The 22,148-nt window shown below is 35.9% G+C and overlaps 3 protein-coding genes across 4 annotated transcripts; all 3 read left to right on the forward strand.

The window, feature by feature from the left end:
- Positions 1-3,275: 3,275 nt before the first annotated feature.
- Positions 3,276-5,853, forward strand: LOC137172518 (eotaxin-like). Its single transcript, XM_067577003.1, has 4 exons — positions 3,276-3,483; positions 3,965-4,118; positions 5,195-5,276; positions 5,638-5,853. Exons 1-4 carry the CDS (start codon positions 3,414-3,416, stop codon positions 5,662-5,664), a joined length of 333 nt encoding a protein of 110 aa, XP_067433104.1. The 5' UTR covers positions 3,276-3,413; the 3' UTR covers positions 5,665-5,853.
- A 4,371-nt stretch (positions 5,854-10,224) lies between these two features.
- On the forward strand, positions 10,225-12,849 carry LOC137172515 (eotaxin-like). Its single transcript, XM_067576999.1, has 4 exons — positions 10,225-10,477; positions 10,959-11,112; positions 12,185-12,266; positions 12,628-12,849. Exons 1-4 carry the CDS (start codon positions 10,408-10,410, stop codon positions 12,676-12,678), a joined length of 357 nt encoding a protein of 118 aa, XP_067433100.1. The 5' UTR covers positions 10,225-10,407; the 3' UTR covers positions 12,679-12,849.
- Positions 12,850-18,993: 6,144 nt separating this feature from the next.
- On the forward strand, positions 18,994-21,612 carry LOC137172519 (eotaxin-like). Of its 2 annotated transcripts, none has more exons than XR_010924995.1 (4): positions 18,994-19,182; positions 19,664-19,817; positions 20,912-20,997; positions 21,394-21,612. XR_010924995.1 is itself a non-coding variant. In XM_067577004.1 (4 exons), exons 1-4 carry the CDS (start codon positions 19,113-19,115, stop codon positions 21,416-21,418), a joined length of 333 nt encoding a protein of 110 aa, XP_067433105.1. In that variant the 5' UTR covers positions 18,994-19,112; the 3' UTR covers positions 21,419-21,612. The 2 variants fall into 2 exon arrangements, 1 of the variants encoding a protein (XP_067433105.1); XM_067577004.1 differs by having other exon boundaries at positions 20,912-20,993; positions 21,392-21,612.
- Positions 21,613-22,148: the final 536 nt, after the last annotated feature.

Here is a 22,148-nt window from a genome sequence, read left to right on the forward strand (position 1 = left end):
AGTACTGAAGACAATATATCTGCTTACATATTTTTTTATTCCCTTTAGGGAAGAAACATGTTGTCAGAATCATTGAGTAACCACTCAGAAAGACAGCAGTGTTCCCCTTTCTCTAGAAAGAAGGGTTGTGTGTTCTATGTAGAAATGATTTTTCTTCTCCCAAGTCACTGCTTTACTGTAGAACCAGCTCTTCATCGTTCACTTTCACCAGATTTCTACTGTACAGAGACACAAACTGGGACACAGGATGCCTTCCTCTCTTAGCTTTGGAAGTCTCTCATGTTTAACCATATACTGCTTTTCCTTTCTGTCCAAGGTGAGTGTAGCTTTGTCTAGGTAGGATAAGAAAATCATCTCAAATTGTATCATATAGATCAAATAAATTTGACTTACTGTTATTTTGTGTATGCTGCATTAAAGTGTGTCCACAATGTTACAGCCCTCGGCAATGAAGTTCAGGACACATCATTGCCTCTTGCTGTACAAAGGCCTAAAACTTTACCATTAAACAACCTGTCAATGCCTGCTTTGAACAGAAGGAAAACACATTTGATAATTGTAAAATACGTGCTTATATGTAAGTAAAAGTACACTCACACAATGGTCTGTGTTTGTGGTGTGTCAGTGTCCCCTACCAAGCCAAGAATGATATTGGGAAATACATGTTTTTGTTTTCTTGCAGAGTTAAATAAGAAGGTTAGCTCTTTCATGTATTTGGGGGGTGGGGGTGGGGGGTTAGCTAGGCTAGCTAATGTCTGCATGTTAAGCATGGGCTACAGCTGGGAGGTGGTTAGCTTAGCTTAGCCAAAAGACTGGAAGCAGCTATCCTATGTAAGACCCAAAGTGTAATTTTTACATTTTGTTTTTTGTCAGATTACAAGCAAGATACAGTGTGTTAATTTGTGAGCTTTCAAGGTACTTGTAGACTTTTTTTGCCCTTGGAAAAAGCCAGACTAGACCGTAGCTTAATATATACTGTACAGGTATTGATCCTCTCATTAAACTCTCTGCTTGTTGTTTCTGTAAATTCTAAACAAAAAGTATATCAGATTACTCAACACTCTCTGGTCCAGCTTGTTTTTATTTATTCTAAACTTTTGATTGGAGTGCATATTGGGTATGCTCACATCTGTTGCAACTACAACGGCCAATCCAGATGTTTTCTTCATTCTGTGCAGCTTATCACTCTCAGCACACATCCCACTGCACTCTGTCCTTATATACAGTAAGTAGTTCACTAAAAGGTTGTTCATCCGCAAGTCCATCTCACTATACTTTAAAGTCCAGTCAAAAATATTATTATTCAAAGTAAGTATATCCATATGTCTTAAAACATATCTGGAGGTCATCTTTAAGAGTTCAGTACACAAACACTATGAGTCATGATCACTTCATTTCATCATGAATTTCGGTTTCTGAATTTGACTGATATAATTGAGCAACTTGATTTTTTTTTTTTTTTTTTACTTAACTTGAATTTTTACATCCAAACTTCAATAACTGAATTTGCAAAACTTGAAAATATTTTTTGAAGTCACAACTTGAACACTGAGTGAAGAGTCAAAGAACAGATGGTGCTCATCTTTCTCTGGAAGGAGGATGTGCTTGTTCTTTTAGGGATCACAGCTTTAACATTCCTCCTCTGTGACTTTGGTGGTGGACTCGATAGAGTGAGTGATAAGAATCAGACTCTCCATCACTCACTTTTACCAGATGTGCTACTGTACAGAGACACACTTGGACCCAGGATGCCTTTCTCAGTTAGCTATGAACTGTCTCTCGTGTTTCATCATGCTGCTGATCTTCCCTGAACAAGGTGAGTGTGGTTTTGACTACTACTGACTAGTTTTGAAGGGCTACTGAGGATTGGTGACTAAACTGAGTGTGAAAATGCACAGATTGAATTTAATTCAGATCAGAGTCTTTATCACTCCAGTTATATCTCTAGTTGAAATGTATCCTATAAAACAAATTGGATTATATAGTAGTGAACTCTTGGTTACAGGCAGTGGAAGAAGAAGTACTCAGATCCTTTACTTTAGTAAAAGTACCAATACAGTAATGTATAAATACTCCATTACAAGTAAAAGTCCTGCACGAAAAATCCTACTGAAGTAAAAGTAAATGAGTATTATCATCTTGATGTACTTAAAGTATTGCAGTAAAAGTAATGGTTTGGTTCCCCTGCCTGATATATTATTATATATAACATCATTAGATTATTAATACTGAAGCATCAGTGTGTAAGCAGCATGTTACTGTTGTAGCTGCTGGAGGTGGAGCTAGTTTGAATTACTTTATATACAGTTAGCTAGTTTAGTCCAGTGGTTCCCAACCTAAGGGTTGGGCCCCTCCAAAGGGTCACCAGATAAATCTGAGGTGTCATGAGATGATTAATGGGAGAGAAAAGAAGAAAATACAAAGGTCTGATACAAAAATCTGTTTTGAGTTTTTGGATTTTTTCTCTAATCATTGATTTTTGGTGAAATATCGGATCATTTGAACATTTACTGAAATGAACATGTGAGAAGTTTAAAGGGAAAAATCACTTTTTTGGTGGAGCTGTTAACAACTCATAGACATCTGAAATGTGACCCCGACTACACACTGCTTTTTGAAAGACGTCAAAAGCCAGAAAGGTTGGAAACCACTGGTTTCATCTTTAACAATGTGTTGTATTTTAAAAGCTTGTTATATTATCCATTGTGTCAAATCTTCATCTGAAAAGTAACTAAAGTTGTTAAATAAATGTAGTGGAGTAGAAAGTACAATATTTCCCTCTAAAATGTAGTGGAGTGGAAGCTAAATTAAGCTAAGTTAAATTAAGCTAACTCTGGTGCAGTACATCAAATGTTAATGTTTATGTTTAAAACTGTACATGGTCCCCATAAATACATTTCAATCAATCCAAAGACAAATCAAACAGATGCCTGCAGAGGACTTTTGGAAAGGTGCGAATATTTCCACACATCCAAAAATACTAGATAGCATGTGAAGGATAACAGGAAAAGGTCATTCTCTCTTGCTACAAAGAAATGCTTATGTAGTTGAAGGCAAATCTCATTTTGTATAGCTAGCTAAGTGTGTGGTTCAACTTGTGGCTTGACAATAAAGGTCATGGTTTGAACTTTAATAAACATTTTTGTCTGTCATTTCAATATGTCACACCGTTACTGAATCTGTTTTAGGGAGGAACATTGAGCAGCCAGTCACAAAGACACCTGGTGTTGCTTTTATCTCTACATGAGCAATGAGGGGGTGTGTGTTTCCTCCTTTTTGCTGCCTTTATACCAAAAAATGTTCGTCTAGAAAGTCAGAGATTAACCGCTCTGTGACTGGACAGTATAAGAGTTTCATGGTTCATTATCACCAGATCTTTACTGTACACACACGTTGACCATATTGGACCCAGGATGGCTTTCTCTACTGGCTTTGGACTGACTTGCATGTGTTTCATCATGCTGCTTTTTCTCCCTGGACAAGGTGAGTGTGGCTTTGACTGATAGTGAGTAAAGTAGCTTTTGAAGGATAATTGAAGATATGCTTATAAACTGTCTGACCATGAAATAACATGTTTTAAGGCACAAATTGAAGTCAAACATGAATAGCTGATGAGAGGCTTTATTATCAGTTATCACTGTAAATCACATCAAATTGTATCAGATGAAAAGAAATTGGATATAATGACATTAACAACTAAAACCAGATATTTATCTCTTGGTTACTGTGTGAACTCAACAATTAAATTGAGGAAAACAAAACATCCTTTAGACATATTGGTTAATGCATTAGCAATTTGTAAGTTTTGGATGATTTAACCCACATACCATAGTGCTTATTGGTGAGTTCTTATAAATGACAAATGCAGCTAAATGGCATTTGTAAGTCTATGCAGCACTAATTTATTTACAATATTTTATTACTTTACTAATGTTTTTCTGTGTCTGTATGTGCTGCATTGCAGGGCAACGTCAGTGTACCATGAGTAAGCCCCCAAAAGTGGGAAACATCCCGATTGCCTGCTGTACAAAAACCTCAAATGCCACCATCAGGGAGACTGTTGACGCCTGCTATGAACAGAAGAAAGACATCCGGTCTTGTAAAATACATGCTTACATGTAAGGGAGAGTATTCAATGACACAAAAGCTTCATTTTCTATCTGTATTTGTGGTGCGTTGTGTTTGATCAGTTTTCCCTACAAAGCTTATCATGAGCAGACGAACCAGATTTAATGTGAAGAACTTCTTGGAATCACTCCTAGGAATCACTGTGAGCGTTAATTTAGTTAGTTTAAGAGAACGACATCTATACAATACTGTATATACACGCTACTCAGCCTTCATAGACTATGAACAAAGCTACTCACATGAGTTTTAAAAAAATGAAACCTTAGGTTGACCTAATTTGACCAAGCTGTGTAAAATCAGCCCCATTCAACTACATTGCTTTTACATTTCCTGTAATATTGCAGCATCTTGCACATATTTTTGAGGTACATGTTGCAAACCAAGTGCTGTGGTGCAATACTGTATTGCATCTTCTCTTCTACGGTCCAGTTCCCCTTTAATTACACCTCCAGTTACCTTATGTTCCCAATATTAAAGTTACTTCTGCAACATCACACAGTCTTGGAAAATGCACCATGTGAACATAATCAATCTATAGTTGAGATTCAGTGATTTAGTACAGTAAGTTTTAGTTCTGCACTGTGGAGCAATGTTTTCAAGTGCAGGTCCCTCATTTGACACAATGCACAATCCTCTCATTGGTTGCATGCTATTTCACTGATCTACATGTGGAGGAATAAGACTGCTTGCAAGTAAACACATGTAAACAATGCAGGTTACTTTTTTTTTTTTTTTCTTTTTTTTTTTTTAGAAAACTCAGCTTTGGAAATGCTTTATGAGAGAGAAAATACATTCAACACAACATTCAGCTAGTTGGGCTAGCTGTTTCTCCACACCTCCAGTGTTTATGCTAAGCTAAGCTAATCATATCTCAGCTTTTGAACTATACTTAATGCACAGACATGAAAGTGGTATTGATTCATTTCTTCTAACTCTCAGCAACAAAGTAAGAAACATTAAAATGTCATACTATGCTTTTAAAGCTAATACTGTTTTCATGGCTTGGGGCAAATTGGTTGTATGAAATATACATTTTTTTCTCTTATCTGTATTTTTAACTCTACAGCTTTGTCACCAGGAGTAACAAGAAATACTGTGTGGACCCAAGAGCCAGCTGGCTCACAACAAGACTTGAGAAGTTAAAAAAAGTAAGTCTGGAGAACACGTGTTTAAGTTGAAATTTACAACTGAAAGAAACCTAAACAAGGAAATCTTGTTGATCATGATGGTTTTGTATTTCTATATTGATGTTTTCTTTTCTTAGACTTTCCAAAGTCAACAATAATCTTAAGGATGTTGTTCATTTGATAACACATTGTCAGGTGCAGTTTGAGGGAACATACCCAACCTCTAAACTATTAACAAGTTTTAATGTGTGTCGTCTTATTTGGCATTTAGGAATTTTAGTCTGTGACTTCAAATCAAATGTAGCATATATGTGAAAATCTTAATTTCTATAATGTTGGACTTTTAACTTTCCAAGCTGAAGTGAACTGTTTCTCTCCACAGAAAGGAATAACTTGTAAACCCCTGTGAAAAGCCTTCATCAACCAAAATGAAGATGATGCATCATGACCTTCTGAGCAGAATGCTGGCGCTAATTTCTGTTAAAGTTTTCTACTAACTAAGATAAAATGTTTTATTTCCTCTATTTCTTATTTACTAATGGCTTTGCAGAAACCATGACATCTTATAAACTAATAAAGCAAGCATTGAAAAACATTGTATTGGTGTCGTTGCTGTACTGATATGCTGTATTGACAGCTTGGGACAAAAACATCCCTGAAAATCTGTGAAAGATTGTGGAATTAAGGAAAATATCATAAAATCTCCCCCACTTTGGGAAATACACGTATTTACTTTGTTGCTGAGAGTTACTCTCATGTCTGTAGGATTAAGTTACAACCAACACTGCCTAGTTTATAGTATAAAGACTGCTGGGAAACAGTTAGCATGGCACATACTCTCCAATGCTGAAAAATCCACCTGCCAACACCTCTAAAGCTCACAAATGAACATGTATCTCATGTTTTTAATCCATACAAAACAACTATTTTTGATTGTATGGGGAGTTTGTTTTGGTTTTATGTGGAGTTGGACAGAACTGGAATAACTGTATTAAAGATAACATGCTAAATTCCCATCGTCATTTTTCACCAAGGAAGACAATGAAAGTCATTGAATAGTAGCTGAACATCCTGATTATAAAATATTTATTGACATGCCAAAACTGCATTAAGGTTTTAGCACAGATAGAAAATCACCTAAAAAGTTGATTTACATTTCTCAGTCTACTGTTTTCCAAAAGGAGCTGGCTTTTATCAGAATTGCAATGTATTATCAACAGGTGAAAGTAGAAATACTTAAATACAAAAGCAGTATATGACTGATAATGTTATATTCACGGTGAGTTTTACTGGTATTCTGACTTTCTTTGAATTTTTCATCTTGAATTTGACCTATCCAAAATTCAACATGAGCAACTTGATTTTTTTGTAGATCTAAACTTTAATTGGGGCAAATGAGGGGAGTTTAAGAGGGGAGCCTAATGCACCTTAACCATTAGGCTACCAGGGTTTCCCAAGCACTCTTGTGCACTAAATATGAAGCTAGAGCCAGGAGAGGGTTAGCTAGGCTAACTAATGTCTGCATGTTAAATTCAGACTGATGGTGTCAAAATAGTTAATAATGAAATTTTATTGCTATAAATACAGTGGCGTTTCAATATTTCAATGTAACCGGTACATTTCATTATTACGCATTTTTTCCTTCCACATTTGTGGTTTTAACATTGAAATATTTTTTGTCTCATAGCAGCATCAACATATCACACCAGTACTGAAGACAATATATCTGCTTACATATTTTTTTAATCCCTTTAGGCAAGAAACATGTTGTCAGAATCATTGAGTAACCACTCAGAAAGACAGCAGTGTTCCCCTTTCTCTAGAAAGAAGGGTTGTGTGTTCTATGTAGCAATGATTTTTCTTCTCACAAGTCACTGCTTTACTGTTGAACCAGCTCTTCATCATTCACTTTCACCAGATTTCTACTGTACAGAGACACAAACTGGGACACAGGATGCCTTCCTCTCTTAGCTTTGGAAGTCTCTCATGTTTATATGGTTAAACATTGAAACATTTCCTTTCTATGCAAGGTGAGTGTAGCTTTGTCTAGGTAGGATAAGAAAATCATCTCAAATTGTATCGTATACATCAAATAAATTTGACTTACTGTTATTTTGTATATGCTGCATTAAAGTGTGTCCACAATGTTACAGCCCTCGGCAATGAAGTTCAGGACACATCATTCCCTCTTGCTGTACAAAGGCCTAAAACTTTACCATTAAACAACCTGTCAATGCCTGCTTTGAACAGAGGGAAAACACATTTGATAACTGTAAAATACGTGCTTATATGTAAATAAAAGTACACTCACACAATGGTCTGTGTTTGTGGTGTGTCAGTGTCCCCTACCAAGCCAATAATGAGTGGGCAGACCAAGAATGATATTGGGAAATACATGTTTTTGTTTTCTTGCAGAGTTAAATAAGAAGGTTAGCTCTTTCATGTATTTTGGGGGGGGGGGGGGGGGTCGTCACTTTGCCTTTATTTGACAGTCAAAGTGTGGAGAGAGACAGGACATGTTGCGTTATGTGGTACGCACCTTAACCATTAGGCTACCAGGGTTTCCCAAGCACTCTTGTGCACTAAATATGAGGCTAGAGCCAGGAGAGGGTTAGCTAGGCTAGCTAATGTCTGCATGTTAAGCATGGGCTACAGCTGGGAGGTGGTTAGCTTAGCTTAGCCAAAAGACTGGAAGCAGCTATCCTATGGAAGACCCAAAGTGTAATTTTTACATTTTGTTTTTTGTCAGATTACAAGCAAGATACAATGTGTTAATTTGTGAGCTTTCAAGGTACTTGTAGACTTTTTTTTGCCTTTGGAAAAAGCCAGAATAGACTGTAGCTTAATATATACTGTACAGGTATTGATCTTCTCATTAAACTCTCTGCTTGTTGTTTCTGTAAATTCTAAACAAAAAGTATATCAGATTACTCAACACTCTCTGGTCCAGCTTGTTTTTATTTATTCTAAACTTTTGATTGGAGCGCATATTGGGTATGCTCACATCTGTTGCAACTACAACGGCCAATCAAGATGTTTTCTTCATTCTGTGCAGCTTATCACTCTCAGCACACATCCCACTGCACTCTGTCCTTATATACAGTAAGTAGTTCACTAAAAGGTTGTTCATCCGCAAGTCCATCTCACTATACTTTAAAGTCCAGTCAAAAATATTATTATTCAAAGTAAGTATATCCATATGTCTTAAAACATATCTGGGGGTCATCTTTAAGAGTTCAATACACAAACACTATGAGTCATGATCACTTCATTTCATCATGAATTTCGGTTTCTGAATTTGACTGATATAATTGAGCAACTTGATTTTTATTTTTTTTTTTACTTAACTTGAATTTTTACATCCAAACTTCAATAATTGAATTTGCAAAACTTGAAAATGTTTTTTGAAGTCACAACTTGAACACTGAGTGAAGAGTCAAAGAACAGATGGTGCTCATCTTTCTCTGGAAGGAGGATGTGCTTGTTCTTTTAGGGATCAGAGCTTTAACATTCCTCCTCTGTGACTCTGGTGGTGGACTCGATAGAGTGAGTGATAAGAATCAGACTCTCCATCACTCACTTTTACCAGATGTGCTACTGTACAGAGACACACTTGGACCCAGGATGCCTTTCTCAGTTAGCTATGGACTGTCTCTCGTGTTTCATCATGCTGCTTATCTTCCCTGAACAAGGTGAGTGTGGTTTTGACTACTACTGACTAGTTTTGAAGGGCTACTGAGGATTGGTGACTAAACTGAGTGTGAAAATGCACAGATTGAATTTAATTCAGATCAGAGTCTTTATCACTCCAGTTATATCTCTAGTTGAAATGTATCCTATAAAACAAATTGGATTATACAGTAGTGAACTTTTGGTTACAGGCAGTGGAAGAAGAAGTACTCAGATCCTTTACTTTAGTAAAAGTACCAATACAGCAATGTATAAATACTCCATTACAAGTAAAAGTCCTGCACGAAAAATCCTACTGAAGTAAAAGTAAATGAGTATTATCATCTTGATGTACTTAAAGTATTGCAGTAAAAGTAATGGTTTGGTTCCCCTGACTGATATATTATTATATATAACATCATTAGATTATTAATACTGAAGCATCAGTGTGTAAGCAGCATGTTACTGTTGTAGCTGCTGGAGGTGGAGCTAGTTTCAAGTACTTTTTATACAGTTAGCTAGTTTAGTCCAGTGGTTCCCAACCTAAGGGTCAGGCCCCTCCAAAGGGTCACCAGATAAATCTGAGGTGTCATGAGATGATTAATGGGAGAGAAAAGAAGAAAATACAAAGGTCTGATACAAAAATCTGTTTTGAGTTTTTGGATTTTTTCTCTAATCATTGATTTTTGGTGAAATATCGGATCATTTGAACATTTACTGAAATGAACATGTGAGAAGTTTAAAGGGAAGAATCACTATTTGGTGGAGCTGTTAACAACTCATAGACATCTGAAATGTGACCCCGACTACACGCTGCTTTTTGTAAGACGTCAAAAGCCAAAAAGGTTGGAAACCACTGGTTTCATCTTTAACAATGTGTTGTATTTTAAAAGCTTGTCATATTATCCATTGTGTCAAATCTTCATCTGAAAAGTAACTAAAGTTGTTAAATAAATGTAGTGGAATAGAAAGTACAATATTTCCCTCTAAAATGTAGTGGAGTGGAAGCTAAGTTAAGCTAAATTAAGTTAAGCTAACATCCAAACATACTAGATAGCATGAGAAGGATAACAGGAACAGGTCATTCTCTCTTTCTACAAAGAAATGCTTATGTAGTTGAAGGCAAATCTCATTTTGTATAGCTAGCTAAGTGTGTGGTTCAACTTGCGGCTTGACAATAAAGGTCATGGTTTGAACTTTAATAAACATTTTTTGTCTGTCATTTCAATATGTCACACCGTTACTGAATCTGTTTTAGGGAGGAACATTGAGCAGCCAGTCACAAAGACACCTGGTGTTGCTTTTATCTCTACATGAGCAAAGAGGGGGTGTGTGTTTCCTCCTTTTTGCTGCCTTTATACCAAAAAATGTTCGTCTAGAAAGTCAGAGATTAACCGCTCTGTGACTGGACAGTATAAGAGTTTCATGGTTCATTATTACCAGATCTTTACTGTACACACACGTTGACCATATTGGACCCAGGATGGCTTTCTCTACTGGCTTTGGACTGACTTGCATGTGTTTCATCATGCTGCTTTTTCTCCCTGGACAAGGTGAGTGTGGCTTTGACTGCTAGTGAATAAAGTAGCTTTTGAAGGATAACCGAAGATATGCTTATAAACTGTCTGACCATGAAATAGCATGTTTTAAGGCACAAATTGAAGTCAAACATGAATAGCTGATGAGAGGCTTTATCATCAGTTATCACTGTAAGTCACATCAAATTGTATCAGATGAAAAGAAATTGGATACAATGACATTAACAGCTAAAACCAGATATTTATCTCTTGGTTACTGTGTGAACTCAACACTTAAATTGAGGAAAACAAAACATCCTTTAGACATATTGGTTTATGCATTAGCAATTTGTAAATTTTGGATGATTTAACCCACATACCATAGTGCTTATTGGTGAGTTCTTATAAATGACAAATGCAGCTAAATGGCATTTGTAAGTCTATGCAGCACTAATTTATTTACAGTATTTTATTACTTTACTAATGTTTTTCTGTGTCTGTATGTGCTGCATTGTAGGGCAATGTCAGTGTACCATGAGTAAGCCCCCAAAAGTGGGAAACATCTCGATTCCCTGCTGTACTGAAACCTCAAATGCCACCATCAGTGAACCTGTCGATGCCTGCTATGAACAGAAGAAAGACATCCGGCCTTGTAAAATACATGCTTACATGTAAGGGAGAGTATTCAATGACACACAAGCTTCATTTTCTATCTGTATTTGTGGTGCGTTGTGTTTGATCAGTTTTCCCTACAAAGCTTATCATGAGCAGACGAACCAGATTTAATGTGAAGAACTTCTTGGAATCACTCTTAGGAATCACTGTGAGCGTTAATTTAGTAAATTTAAGAGGACAACATCTATACAATACTGTATATACACGCTACTCAGCCTTCATAGACTGTAAACAAAGCTACTCACATGAGTTTTAAAAAAATGAAACCTTAGGTTGACCTAATTTGACCAAGCTGTGTAAAATCAGCCCCATTCAACTACATTGCTTTTACATTTCCTGTAATATTGCAGCATCTTGCACATATTTTTGAGGTACATGTTGCAAACCGAGTGCTGTGGTGCAACACTGTATTGCATCTTCTCTTCTACTGTCCAGTTCCCCTTTAATTACACCTCCAGTTACCTTATGTTCCCGATATCAGAGTTACTTCTGCAACATCACACAGTCTTGGAAAATGCACCATGTGAACATAATCAATCTATAGTTGAGATTCAGTGGTTTAGTACAGTAAGTTTTAGTTCTGCACTGTGGAGCAATGTTTTCAAGTGCAGGTCCCTCATTTGACACAATGCACAATCCTCTCATTGGTTGCATGCTATTTCACTGATCTACATGTGGAGGAATAAGACTGCTTACAAGTAAACACATGTAAACAATGCAGGTTACTTTTTTTTTTTTTTTTTTTTTTTTTAGAAAACTCAGCTTTGGAAATGCTTTATGAGAGAGAAAATACATTCAACACAACATTCAGCTAGTTGGGCTAGCTGTTTCTCCACACCTCCACTGTTTACGCTAAGCTAAGCTAATCATATCTCATCTTTTGAACTATACTTAATGCAGAGACATGAAAGTGGTATTGATTCATTTCTTCTAACTCTCAGCAACAAAGTAGGAAACATTAAAATGTCATACTATGCTTTTAAAGCTAATGCTGTTTTCATGGCTTGGGGCAAATTGGTTGTATGAAATATACATTTTTTTCTCTTATCTGTATTTTTAACTCTACAGCTTTGTCACCAAGAGTAACAAGAAATACTGTGTGGACCCTAAAGCCAGCTGGCTCACAACAAGACTTGAGAAGTTAAAAAAAGTAAGTCTGGAGAACACGTGTTTAAGTTGAAATTTACAACTGAAAGAAACGTAAACAAGGAAATCTTGTTGATCTTGATGGTTTTGTATTTCTATATTGATGTTTTCTTTTCTTAGACTTTCCAAAGTCAACAATAATCTTAAGGATGTTGTTCATTTGATAACACATTGTCAGGTGCAGTTTGAGGGAACATACCCAACCTCTAAACTATTAACAAGTTTTAATGTGTGTCGTCTTATTTGGCATTTAGGAATTTTAGTCTGTGACTTCAAATCAAATGCAGCATATATGTGACAATCTTAATTTCTATAATGTTGGACTTTTAACTTTCCAAGCTGAAGTGAACTGTTTCTCTCCACAGAGAGGAATAACTTGTAAAGACCTTGTGAAAAGCCTTCATCAACCAAAATGAAGATGATGCATCATGACCTTCTGAGCAAAATGCTGGTGCTAATTTCTGTTAAAGTTTTCTACTAACTAAGATAAAATGTTTTATTTCTTCTATTTCTAAATACATATTTTACTAATGGCTTTGCAGAAATCATGACATCTTATAAACTAATAAAGCAAGCATTGAAAAACATTGTATTGGTGTGGTTGCTGTACTGATATGCTGTATTGACAGCTTGGGACAAAAACATCCCTGAAAATCTGTGAAAGATTGAAATATTTTCTGTTTCATAGCAGCATCAACACATCACACCAGTACCGAAGACAATATATCTGTTTACATATTTTTTAATCCCTTTAGGAAAGAAACATGTCAGAATCATTGAGTAACCACTCAGAAAGACAGCAGTGTTCCCCTTTCTCTAGAAAGAAGGGTTGTGTGTTCTATGTAGCAATGATTTTTCTCCTCACAAGTCACTGCTTTACTGTAGAACCAGCTCTTCATCGTTCACTTTCACCAGATTTCTACTGTACAGAGACACAAACTGGGACACAGGATGCCTTCCTCTCCTCTCATGTATTTTTTGGGTGGGGTCACTTTGCCTTTATTTGACAGTTAAAGTTTAGAGAGAGACAGGACATGTTGCATCATGTGGTGTGCACCTTAACCATTAGGCTACAAGGGTTTCTCAAGCACTCCTTCGACAGTCACAACCAAGATGATGCATTGTGACTCCCTACACAGAAGTCTTTACACTGATACCATTTTCTGTTTCATTTTTCTACTAATTTGGATCAAATTATTAATTTTCCTTGATTTAAAATATATTTAAAGATTTTAACAATGTCTTTGTAGGAATCTTTTGCTTTCTAAATTAATAAAGATTTCATTTCATTTTTTGGTCCTTTGTTTACAGTTTATATCAGCTTATATCATGACCAAGAACAATAAAGCTGAACAAATATGAGCGAAAACAAACATATGACCCTTATGAACATATTATACAATTCAAGTTGTTTCTGAACAAAAAGTATATCAGATTACTCAACACTCTCTGGTCCAGCTTGTTTTTATTTATTCTAAACTTTTGATTGGAGCGCATATTGGGTATGCTCACATCTGTTGCACCTACAGCGGCTAATCCAGATGTTTTCTTCATTCTGTGCAGCTTATCACTCTCAGCACACATCCCTCTGCACTCTGTCCTTATATACAGTAAGTAGTAGTAGTAGTAACTAGTAATATACAGTAAAAGTTTGTTCATCCTCAAGTCCATCTCACTATACTTTAAAGTCCAGTTAAAAATATGTTTTTCTTCTTGTCCACTGGGTTGGGGTTATGTGTTTTACCTGCAGAATGATGTATATATAGAGCTTGGCACTAGCCGGCTGTTTTCACATTCATCTGCCAAAGTTTCTCTGTATTCACTTAAATCTCAGTTTACGGTGTGTACCTATGATTTGTGACATCACGACTAGCCAACTTTGGTCTAATATGCAGTTTACTTGTAATTGAACTTCCAAGTGATTTTAAGAATTTTAAACAAGGTAATTAAACTTTTTTGTGGGCCACAAGTTATTATTCAAAGTAAGTATATCCATATGTCTTAAAACATATCTGGAGGTCATCTTTAAGAGTTCAATACACAAACACTATGAATCATGATCACTTCATTTTCATGGTGAGTCCTCTGAGCGTGTCCTAGTTTTCATCTTGAATTTCGGTTTCTGAATTATTCAGATCCTCTACTTTCGTAAAAGTACCAATACAGCAATGTATAAATACTCCATTACAAGTAAAAGTCCTGCACGAAAAATCCTACTGAAGTAAAAGTAAATGAGTATTATCATCTTGATGTACTTAAAGTATTGCAGTAGTGGTTTGGTCCCTCTGACTGAAATATTATTATATATAACATCATTAGATTATTAATACTGAAGCATCAGTGTGTAAGCAGCATGTTACTGTTGTAGCTGCTGGAGGTGGAGCTAGTTTGAATTACTTTATATACAGTTAGCTAGTTTAGTCCAGTGGTTCCCAACCTAAGGGTTGGGCCCCTCCAAAGGGTCACCAGATAGATCTGAGGTGTCATGAGATGATTAATGGGAGAGAAAAGAAGAAAATACAAAGGTCTGATACAAAAATCTGTTTTGAGTTTTTGGATTTTTTCTCTAATCGTTGATTTTTGTTGAAATATCGGATCATTTGAACATTTACTGAAATGAAACTATGTGAGAAGTTTAGAGGGAAAAATCACCATTTGGTGGAGCTGTTAACAACTCATAGACATCTGAAATGTGACCCCGACTACACACTGCTTTTTGAAAGACGTCAAAAGCCGAAAAGGTTGGAAACCACTGGTTTCATCTTTAACAATGTGTTTTATTTTAAAAGCTTGTTATATTATCCGTTGTGTCAAATCTTCATCTGAAAAGTAACTAAAGCTGTCAAATAAATGTAGTGGAGTAGAAAGTACAATATTTCCCTCTAAAATGTAGTGGAGTGGAAGCTAAATTAAGCTAAGTTAAATTGAGCTAACTGTGGTGCAGTACATCAAATGTTAATGTTTATGTTTAAAACTGTACATGGTCCCCATAAATACATTTCAATCAATCCAAAGACAAATCAAACAGATGCCTGCAGAGGACTTTTGGAAAGGTGCGAATATTTCCACACATCCAAACATACTAGATAGCATGTGAAGGATAACAGGAAAAGGTCATTCTCTCTTGCTACAAAGAAATGCTTATGTAGTTGAAGGCAAATCTCATTTTGTATAGCTAGCTAAGTGTGTGGTTCAACTTGCGGCTTGACAATAAAGGTCTTGGTTTGAACTTTAATAAACATTTTTTGTCTGTCATTTCAATATGTCACACCGTTACTGAAGCAAAAGCAGTATATGACTCATAATGTTATATTCACTGTGAGTTTTACTGGTATTCTGACTTTCTTTGAATTTTTCATCTTGAATTTGACCTATCCAACATTCAACATGAGCAACTTGATTTTTTGTAGATCTAAACTTTAATTGGGGCAAATTAAGGTTTTTTTGAAATTCCTCAACTTGAAAGATTCCACTGGAAATTTCAAAGAGGGGAGTTCAAACCACGTAAATTCAGACTGATGGTGTCAAAATAGTTAATAATGAAATTTTATTGCAATAAATACAGTGGTGTTTCAATATTTCAATGCAACTGGTACATTTCATTGTTACGCATTTTTTCCTTCCACATTTGTGGTTTTAACATGGAAATATTTTTTGTCTCATAGCAGCATCAACATATCACACCAGTACTGAAGACAATATATCTGCTTACATATTTTTTTTATTCCCTTTAGGCAAGAAAACATGTTGTCAGAATCATTGAGTAACCACTCAGAAAGACAGCAGTGTTCCCCTTTCTCTAGAAAGAAGGGTTGTGTGTTCTATGTAGCAATGATTTTTCTTCTCACAAGTCACTGCTTTACTGTTGAACCAGCTCTTCATCGTTCACTTTCACCAGATTTCTAATGTACAGAGACACATACTGGGACACAGGATGCCTTCCAATTAGCTTTGGAAGTCTCTCATGTTTAACCATATACTGCTTTTCCTTTCTGTCCAAGGTGAGTGTAGCTTTGTCTAGGTAGGATAAGAAAATCATCTCAAATTGTATCATATAGATCAAATAAATTTGATTTACTGTTATTTTGTGTATGCTGCATTAAAGTGTGTCCACAATGTTACAGCCCTCGGCAATGAAGTTCAGGACACATCATTCCCTCTTGCTGTACGAAGGCCTAAAACGCCACCATTAAACAACCTGTCAATGCCTGCCTTGAACAGAAGGAAAACACATTTGATGATTGTAAAATACGTGCTTATATGTAAGTAAAAGTACACTCACACAATGGTCTGTGTTTGTGGTGTGTCAGTGTCCCCTACCAAGCCAATAATGAGTGGGCAGACCAAGAATGATATTGGGAAATACATGTTTTTGTTTTCTTGCAGAGTTAAATAAGAAGGTTAGCTCTTTCATGTATTTGGGGGGGGGGTTAGCCTGGCTAGCTAATGTCTGCATGTTAAGCATGGGCTACAGCTGGGAGGTGGTTAGCTTAGCTTAGCCAAAAGACTGGAAGCAGCTATCCTATGTAAGACCCAAAGTGTAATTTTTACATTTTGTTTTTTGTCAGATTACAAGCAAGATACAATGTGTTAATTTGTGAGCTTTCAAGGTACTTGTAGACTTTTTTTTGCCTTTGGAAAAAGCCAGACTAGACTGTAGCTTAATATATACTGTACAGGTATTGATCCTCTCATTAAACTCTCTGCTTGTTGTTTCTGTAAATTATAAACAAAAAGTATATCAGATTACTCAACACTCTCTGGTCCAGCTTGTTTTTATTTATTCTAAACTTTTGATTGGAGCGCATATTGGGTATGTTCACATCTGTTGCAACTACAACGGCCAATCCAGATGTTTTCTTCATTCTGTGCAGCTTATCACTCTCAGCACACATCCCACTGCACTCTGTCTTTATATACAGTAAGTAGTTCACTAAAAGGTTGTTCATCCGCAAGTCCATCTCACTATACTTTAAAGTCCAGTCAAAAATATTATTATTCAAAGTAAGTATATCCATATGTCTTAAAACATATCTGGGGGTCATCTTTAAGAGTTCAGTACACAAACACTATGATTCATGATCACTTCATTTCATCTTGAACTTCGGTTTCTGAATTTGACTGATATAATTGAGCAACTTGATTTTTTTTTTTTTTTTTACTTAACTTGAATTTTTACATCCAAACTTCAATAATTGAATTTACAAAACTTGAAAATGTTTTTTGAAGTCACAACTTGAACACTGAGTGAAGAGTCAAAGAACAGATGGTGCTCATCTTTCTCTGGAAGGAGGGTGTGCTTGTTCTTTTAGGGATCAGAGCTTTAACATTCCTCCTCTGTGACTCTGGTGGTGGACTCAATAGAGTGAGTGATAAGAATCAGACTCTCCATCACTCACTTTTACCAGATGTGCTACTGTACAGAGACACACTTGGACCCAGGATGCCTTTCTCAGTTAGCTATGAACTGTCTCTCATGTGTTTCATCATGCTGCTGATCTTCCCTGAACAAGGTGAGTGTGGTTTTGACTACTACTGACTAGTTTTGAAGGGCTACTGAGGATTGGTGACTAAACTGAGTGTGAAAACGCACAGATTGAATTTAATTCAGATCAGAGTCTTTATCACTCCAGTTATATCTCTAGATGAAATGTATCCTATAAAACAAATTGGATTATACAGTAGTGAACTCTTGGTTACAGGCAGTGGAAGAAGAAGTACTCAGATCCTTTACTTTAGTAAAAGTACCAATACAGTAATGTATAAATACTCCATTACAAGTAAAAGTCCTGCACGAAAAATCCTACTGAAGTAAAAGTAAATGAGTATTATCATCTTGATGTAGTTAAAGTATTGCAGTAGTGGTTTGGTTCCCTCTGACTGATATATTATTATATATAACATCATTAGATTATTAATACTGAAGCATCAGTGTGTAAGCAGCATGTTACTGTTGTAGCTGCTGGAGGTGGAGCTAGTTTCAAGTACTTTTTATACAGTTAGCTAGTTTAGTCCAGTGGTTCCCAACCTAAGGGTCGGGCCCCTCCAAAGGGTCACCAGATAAATCTGAGGTGTCATGAGATGATTAATGGGAGAGAAAAGAAGAAAATACAAAGGTCTGATACAAAAATCTGTTTTGAGTTTTTGGATTTTTTCTCTAATCGTTGATTTTTGTTGAAATATCGGATCATTTGAACATTTACTGAAATGAACACGTGAGAAGTTTAAAGGGAAAAATCACTATTTGGTGGAGCTGTTAACAACTCATACACATCTGAAATGTGACCCCGACTACACACTGCTTTTTGTAAGACGTCAAAAGCCAAAAAGGTTTGAAACCACTGGTTTCATCTTTAACAATGTGTTTTATTTTAAAAGCTTGTTATATTATCCATTGTGTCAAATCTTCATCTGAAAAGTAACTAAAGTTATTAAATAAATGTAGTGGAGTAGAAAGTACAATATTTCCCTCTAAAATGTAGTGGAGTGGAAGCTAAGTTAAGCTAAATTAAGTTAAGTTAAATTAAGCTAACTCTGGTGCAGTACATCAAATGTTAATATTTATGTTTAAATTAAATTAATTTAAATTAAATTTCAATATGTCACACCGTTACTGAATCTGTTTTAGGGAGGAACATTGAGCAGCCAGTCACAACACCTGGTGTTGCTTTTATCTCTACATGAGCAATGAGGGGGTGTGTGTTTCCTCCTTTTTGCTACATTTATACCAAAAAATGTTCGTCTAGAGAGTCAGAGATAAACCACTCTGTGACTGGACAGTATAAGAGTTTCATGGTTCATTATTACCAGATCTTTACTGTACACACACGTTGACCATATTGGACCCAGGATGGCTTTCTCTACTGGCTTTGGACTGACTTGCATGTGTTTCATCATGCTGCTTTTTCTCCCTGGACAAGGTGAGTGTGGCTTTGACAGCTAGTGAATAAAGTAGCTTTTGAAGGATAACCGAAGATATGCTTATAAACTGTCTGACGATGAAATAACATGTTTTAAGGCACAAATTGAAGTCAAACATGAATAGCTGATGAGAGGCTTTATTATTAGTTATCACTGTAAATCACATCAAATTGTATCAGATGAAAAGAAATTGGATACAATGACATTAACAGCTAAAACCAGATATTTATCTCTTGGTTACTGTGTGAACTCAACAATTAAACTGAGGAAAACAAAACATCCTTTAGACATATTGGTTTATGCATTAGCAATTTGTAAGTTTTGGATGATTTAACCCACATACCATAGTGCTTATTGGTGAGTTCTTATAAATGACAAATGCAGCTAAATGGCATTTGTAAGTCTATGCAGCACTAATTTATTTACAATATTTTATTACTTTACTAATGTTTTTCTGTGTCTGTATGTGCTGCATTGTAGGGCAATGTCAGTGTACCACGAGTAAGCCCCCAAAAGTGGGAAACATCCCGATTGCCTGCTGTACAAAAACCTCAAATGCCACCATCGGGGAGACTGTTGACGCCTGCTATGAACAGAAGAAAGACATCCGGTCTTGTAAAATACATGCTTACATGTAAGGGAGAGTATTCAATGACACACAAGCTTCATTTTCTATCTGTATTTGTGGTGCGTTGTGTTTGATCAGTTTTCCCTACAAAGCTTATCATGAGCAGACGAACCAGATTTAATGTGAAGAACTTCTTGGAATCACTCTTAGGAATCACTGTGAGCGTTAATTTAGTTAGTAAAGAGAACGACATCTATACAATACTGTATATACACGCTACTCAGCCTTCATAGACTGTAAACAAAGCTACTCACATGAGTTTTAAAAAAATGAAACCTTAGGTTGACCTAATTTGACCTAGCTGTGTAAAATCAGCCCCATTCAACTACATTGCTTTTACATTTCCTATAATATTGCAGCATCTTGCACATATTTTTGAGGTACATGTTGCAAACCTAGTGCTGTGGTGCAACACTGTATTGCATCTTCTCTTCTACTGTCCAGTTCCCCTTTAATTACACCTCCAGTTACCTTATGTTCCCAATATTAAAGTTACTTCTGCAACATCACACAGTCTTGGAAAATGCACCATGTGAACATAATCAATCTATAGTTGAGATTCAGTGGTTTAGTACAGTAAGTTTTAGTTCTGCACTGTGGAGCAATGTTTTCAAGTGCAGGTCCCTCATTTGACACAATGCACAATCCTCTCGTTGGTTGCATGCTATTTCACTGATCTACATGTGGAGGAATTAGACTATTTGCAAGTAAACACATGTAAACAATGCAGGTTACAATTTCTTTTTTCCTTTTTTTTTTTTTTTTTTAGAAAACTCAGCTTTGGAAATGCTTTATGAGAGAGAAAATACATTCAACACAACATTCAGCTAGTTGGGCTAGCTGTTTCTCCACACCTCCAGTGTTTATGCTAAGCTAAGCTAATCATATCTCAGCTTTTGAACTATACTTAATGCACAGACATGAAAGTGGTATTGATTCATTTCTTCTAACTCTCAGCAACAAAGTAAGAAACATTAAAATCATAATCATAGTCATAGTCATACTATGCTTTTAAAGCTAATACTGTTTTCATGGCTTGGGGCAAATTGGTTGTATGAAATATACATTTTTTTCTCTTAACTGTATTTTTAACTCTACAGCTTTGTCACCAGGAGTAACAAGAAATACTGTGTGGACCCAAGAGCCAGCTGGCTCACAACAAGACTTGAGAAGTTAAAAAAAGTAAGTCTGGAGAACACGTGTTTAAGTTGAAATTTACAGCTGAAAGAAACATAAACAAGGAAATCTTGTTGATCTTGATGAAGTTCTATGTTCCCTCCTAATATCCCAATTCACCACATTTTGTATTTCTATATTGATGTTTTCTTTTCTTAGACTTTCCAAAGTCAACAATAATCTTAAGGATGTTGTTCATTTGATAACACATTGTCAGGTGCAGTTTGAGGGATCATACCCAACCTCTAAACTATTAACAAGTTTTAATGTGTGTCGTCTTATTTGGCATTTAGGAATTTTAGTCTGTGACTTCAAATCAAATGTAGCATATATGTGAAAATCTTAATTTCTATAATGTTGGACTTTTAACTTTCCAAGCTGAAGTGAACTGTTTCTCTCCACAGAGAGGAATAATTTGTAAACCCCTGTGAAAAGCCTTCATCAACCAAAATGAAGATGATGCATCATGACCTTCTGAGCAGAATGCTGGCGCTAATTTCTGTTAAAGTTTTCTACTAACTAAGATAAAATGTTTTATTTCCTCTATTTCTAAATACATATTTTACTAATGGCTTTGCAGAAATCATGACATCTTATAAACTAATAAAGCAAGCATTGAAAAACATTGTATTGGTGTGGTTGCTGTACTGATATGCTGTATTGACAGCTTGGGACAAAAACATCCCTGAAAATCTGTGAAAGATTGAAATATTTTTTTGTCTCATAGCAGCATCAACATATCACACCAGTACTGAAGACAATATATCTGCTTACATATTTTTTAATCCCTTTAGGGAAGAAACATGTTGTCAGAATCATTGAGTAACCACTCAGAAAGACAGCAGTGTTCCCCTTTCTCTAGAAAGAAGGGTTGTGTGTTCTATGTAGAAATGATTTTTCTTCTCACAAGTCACTGCTTTACTGTAGAACCAGCTCTTCATCGTTCACTTTCACCAGATTTCTAATGTACAGAGACACATACTGGGACACAGGATGCCTTCCTCTCTTAGCTTTGGAAGTCTCTCATGTTTAACCATATACTACTTTTCCTTTCTGTCCAAGGTGAGTGTAGCTTTGTCTAGGTAGGATAAGAAAATCATCTCAAATTGTATCATATAGATCAAATAAATTTGACTTACTGTTATTTTGTGTATGCTGCAT

The sequence above is a fragment of the Thunnus thynnus genome, chromosome 20 (assembly GCF_963924715.1).
Source record: "Thunnus thynnus chromosome 20, fThuThy2.1, whole genome shotgun sequence".
Taxonomy (NCBI): Eukaryota; Metazoa; Chordata; class Actinopteri; order Scombriformes; family Scombridae; genus Thunnus; species Thunnus thynnus.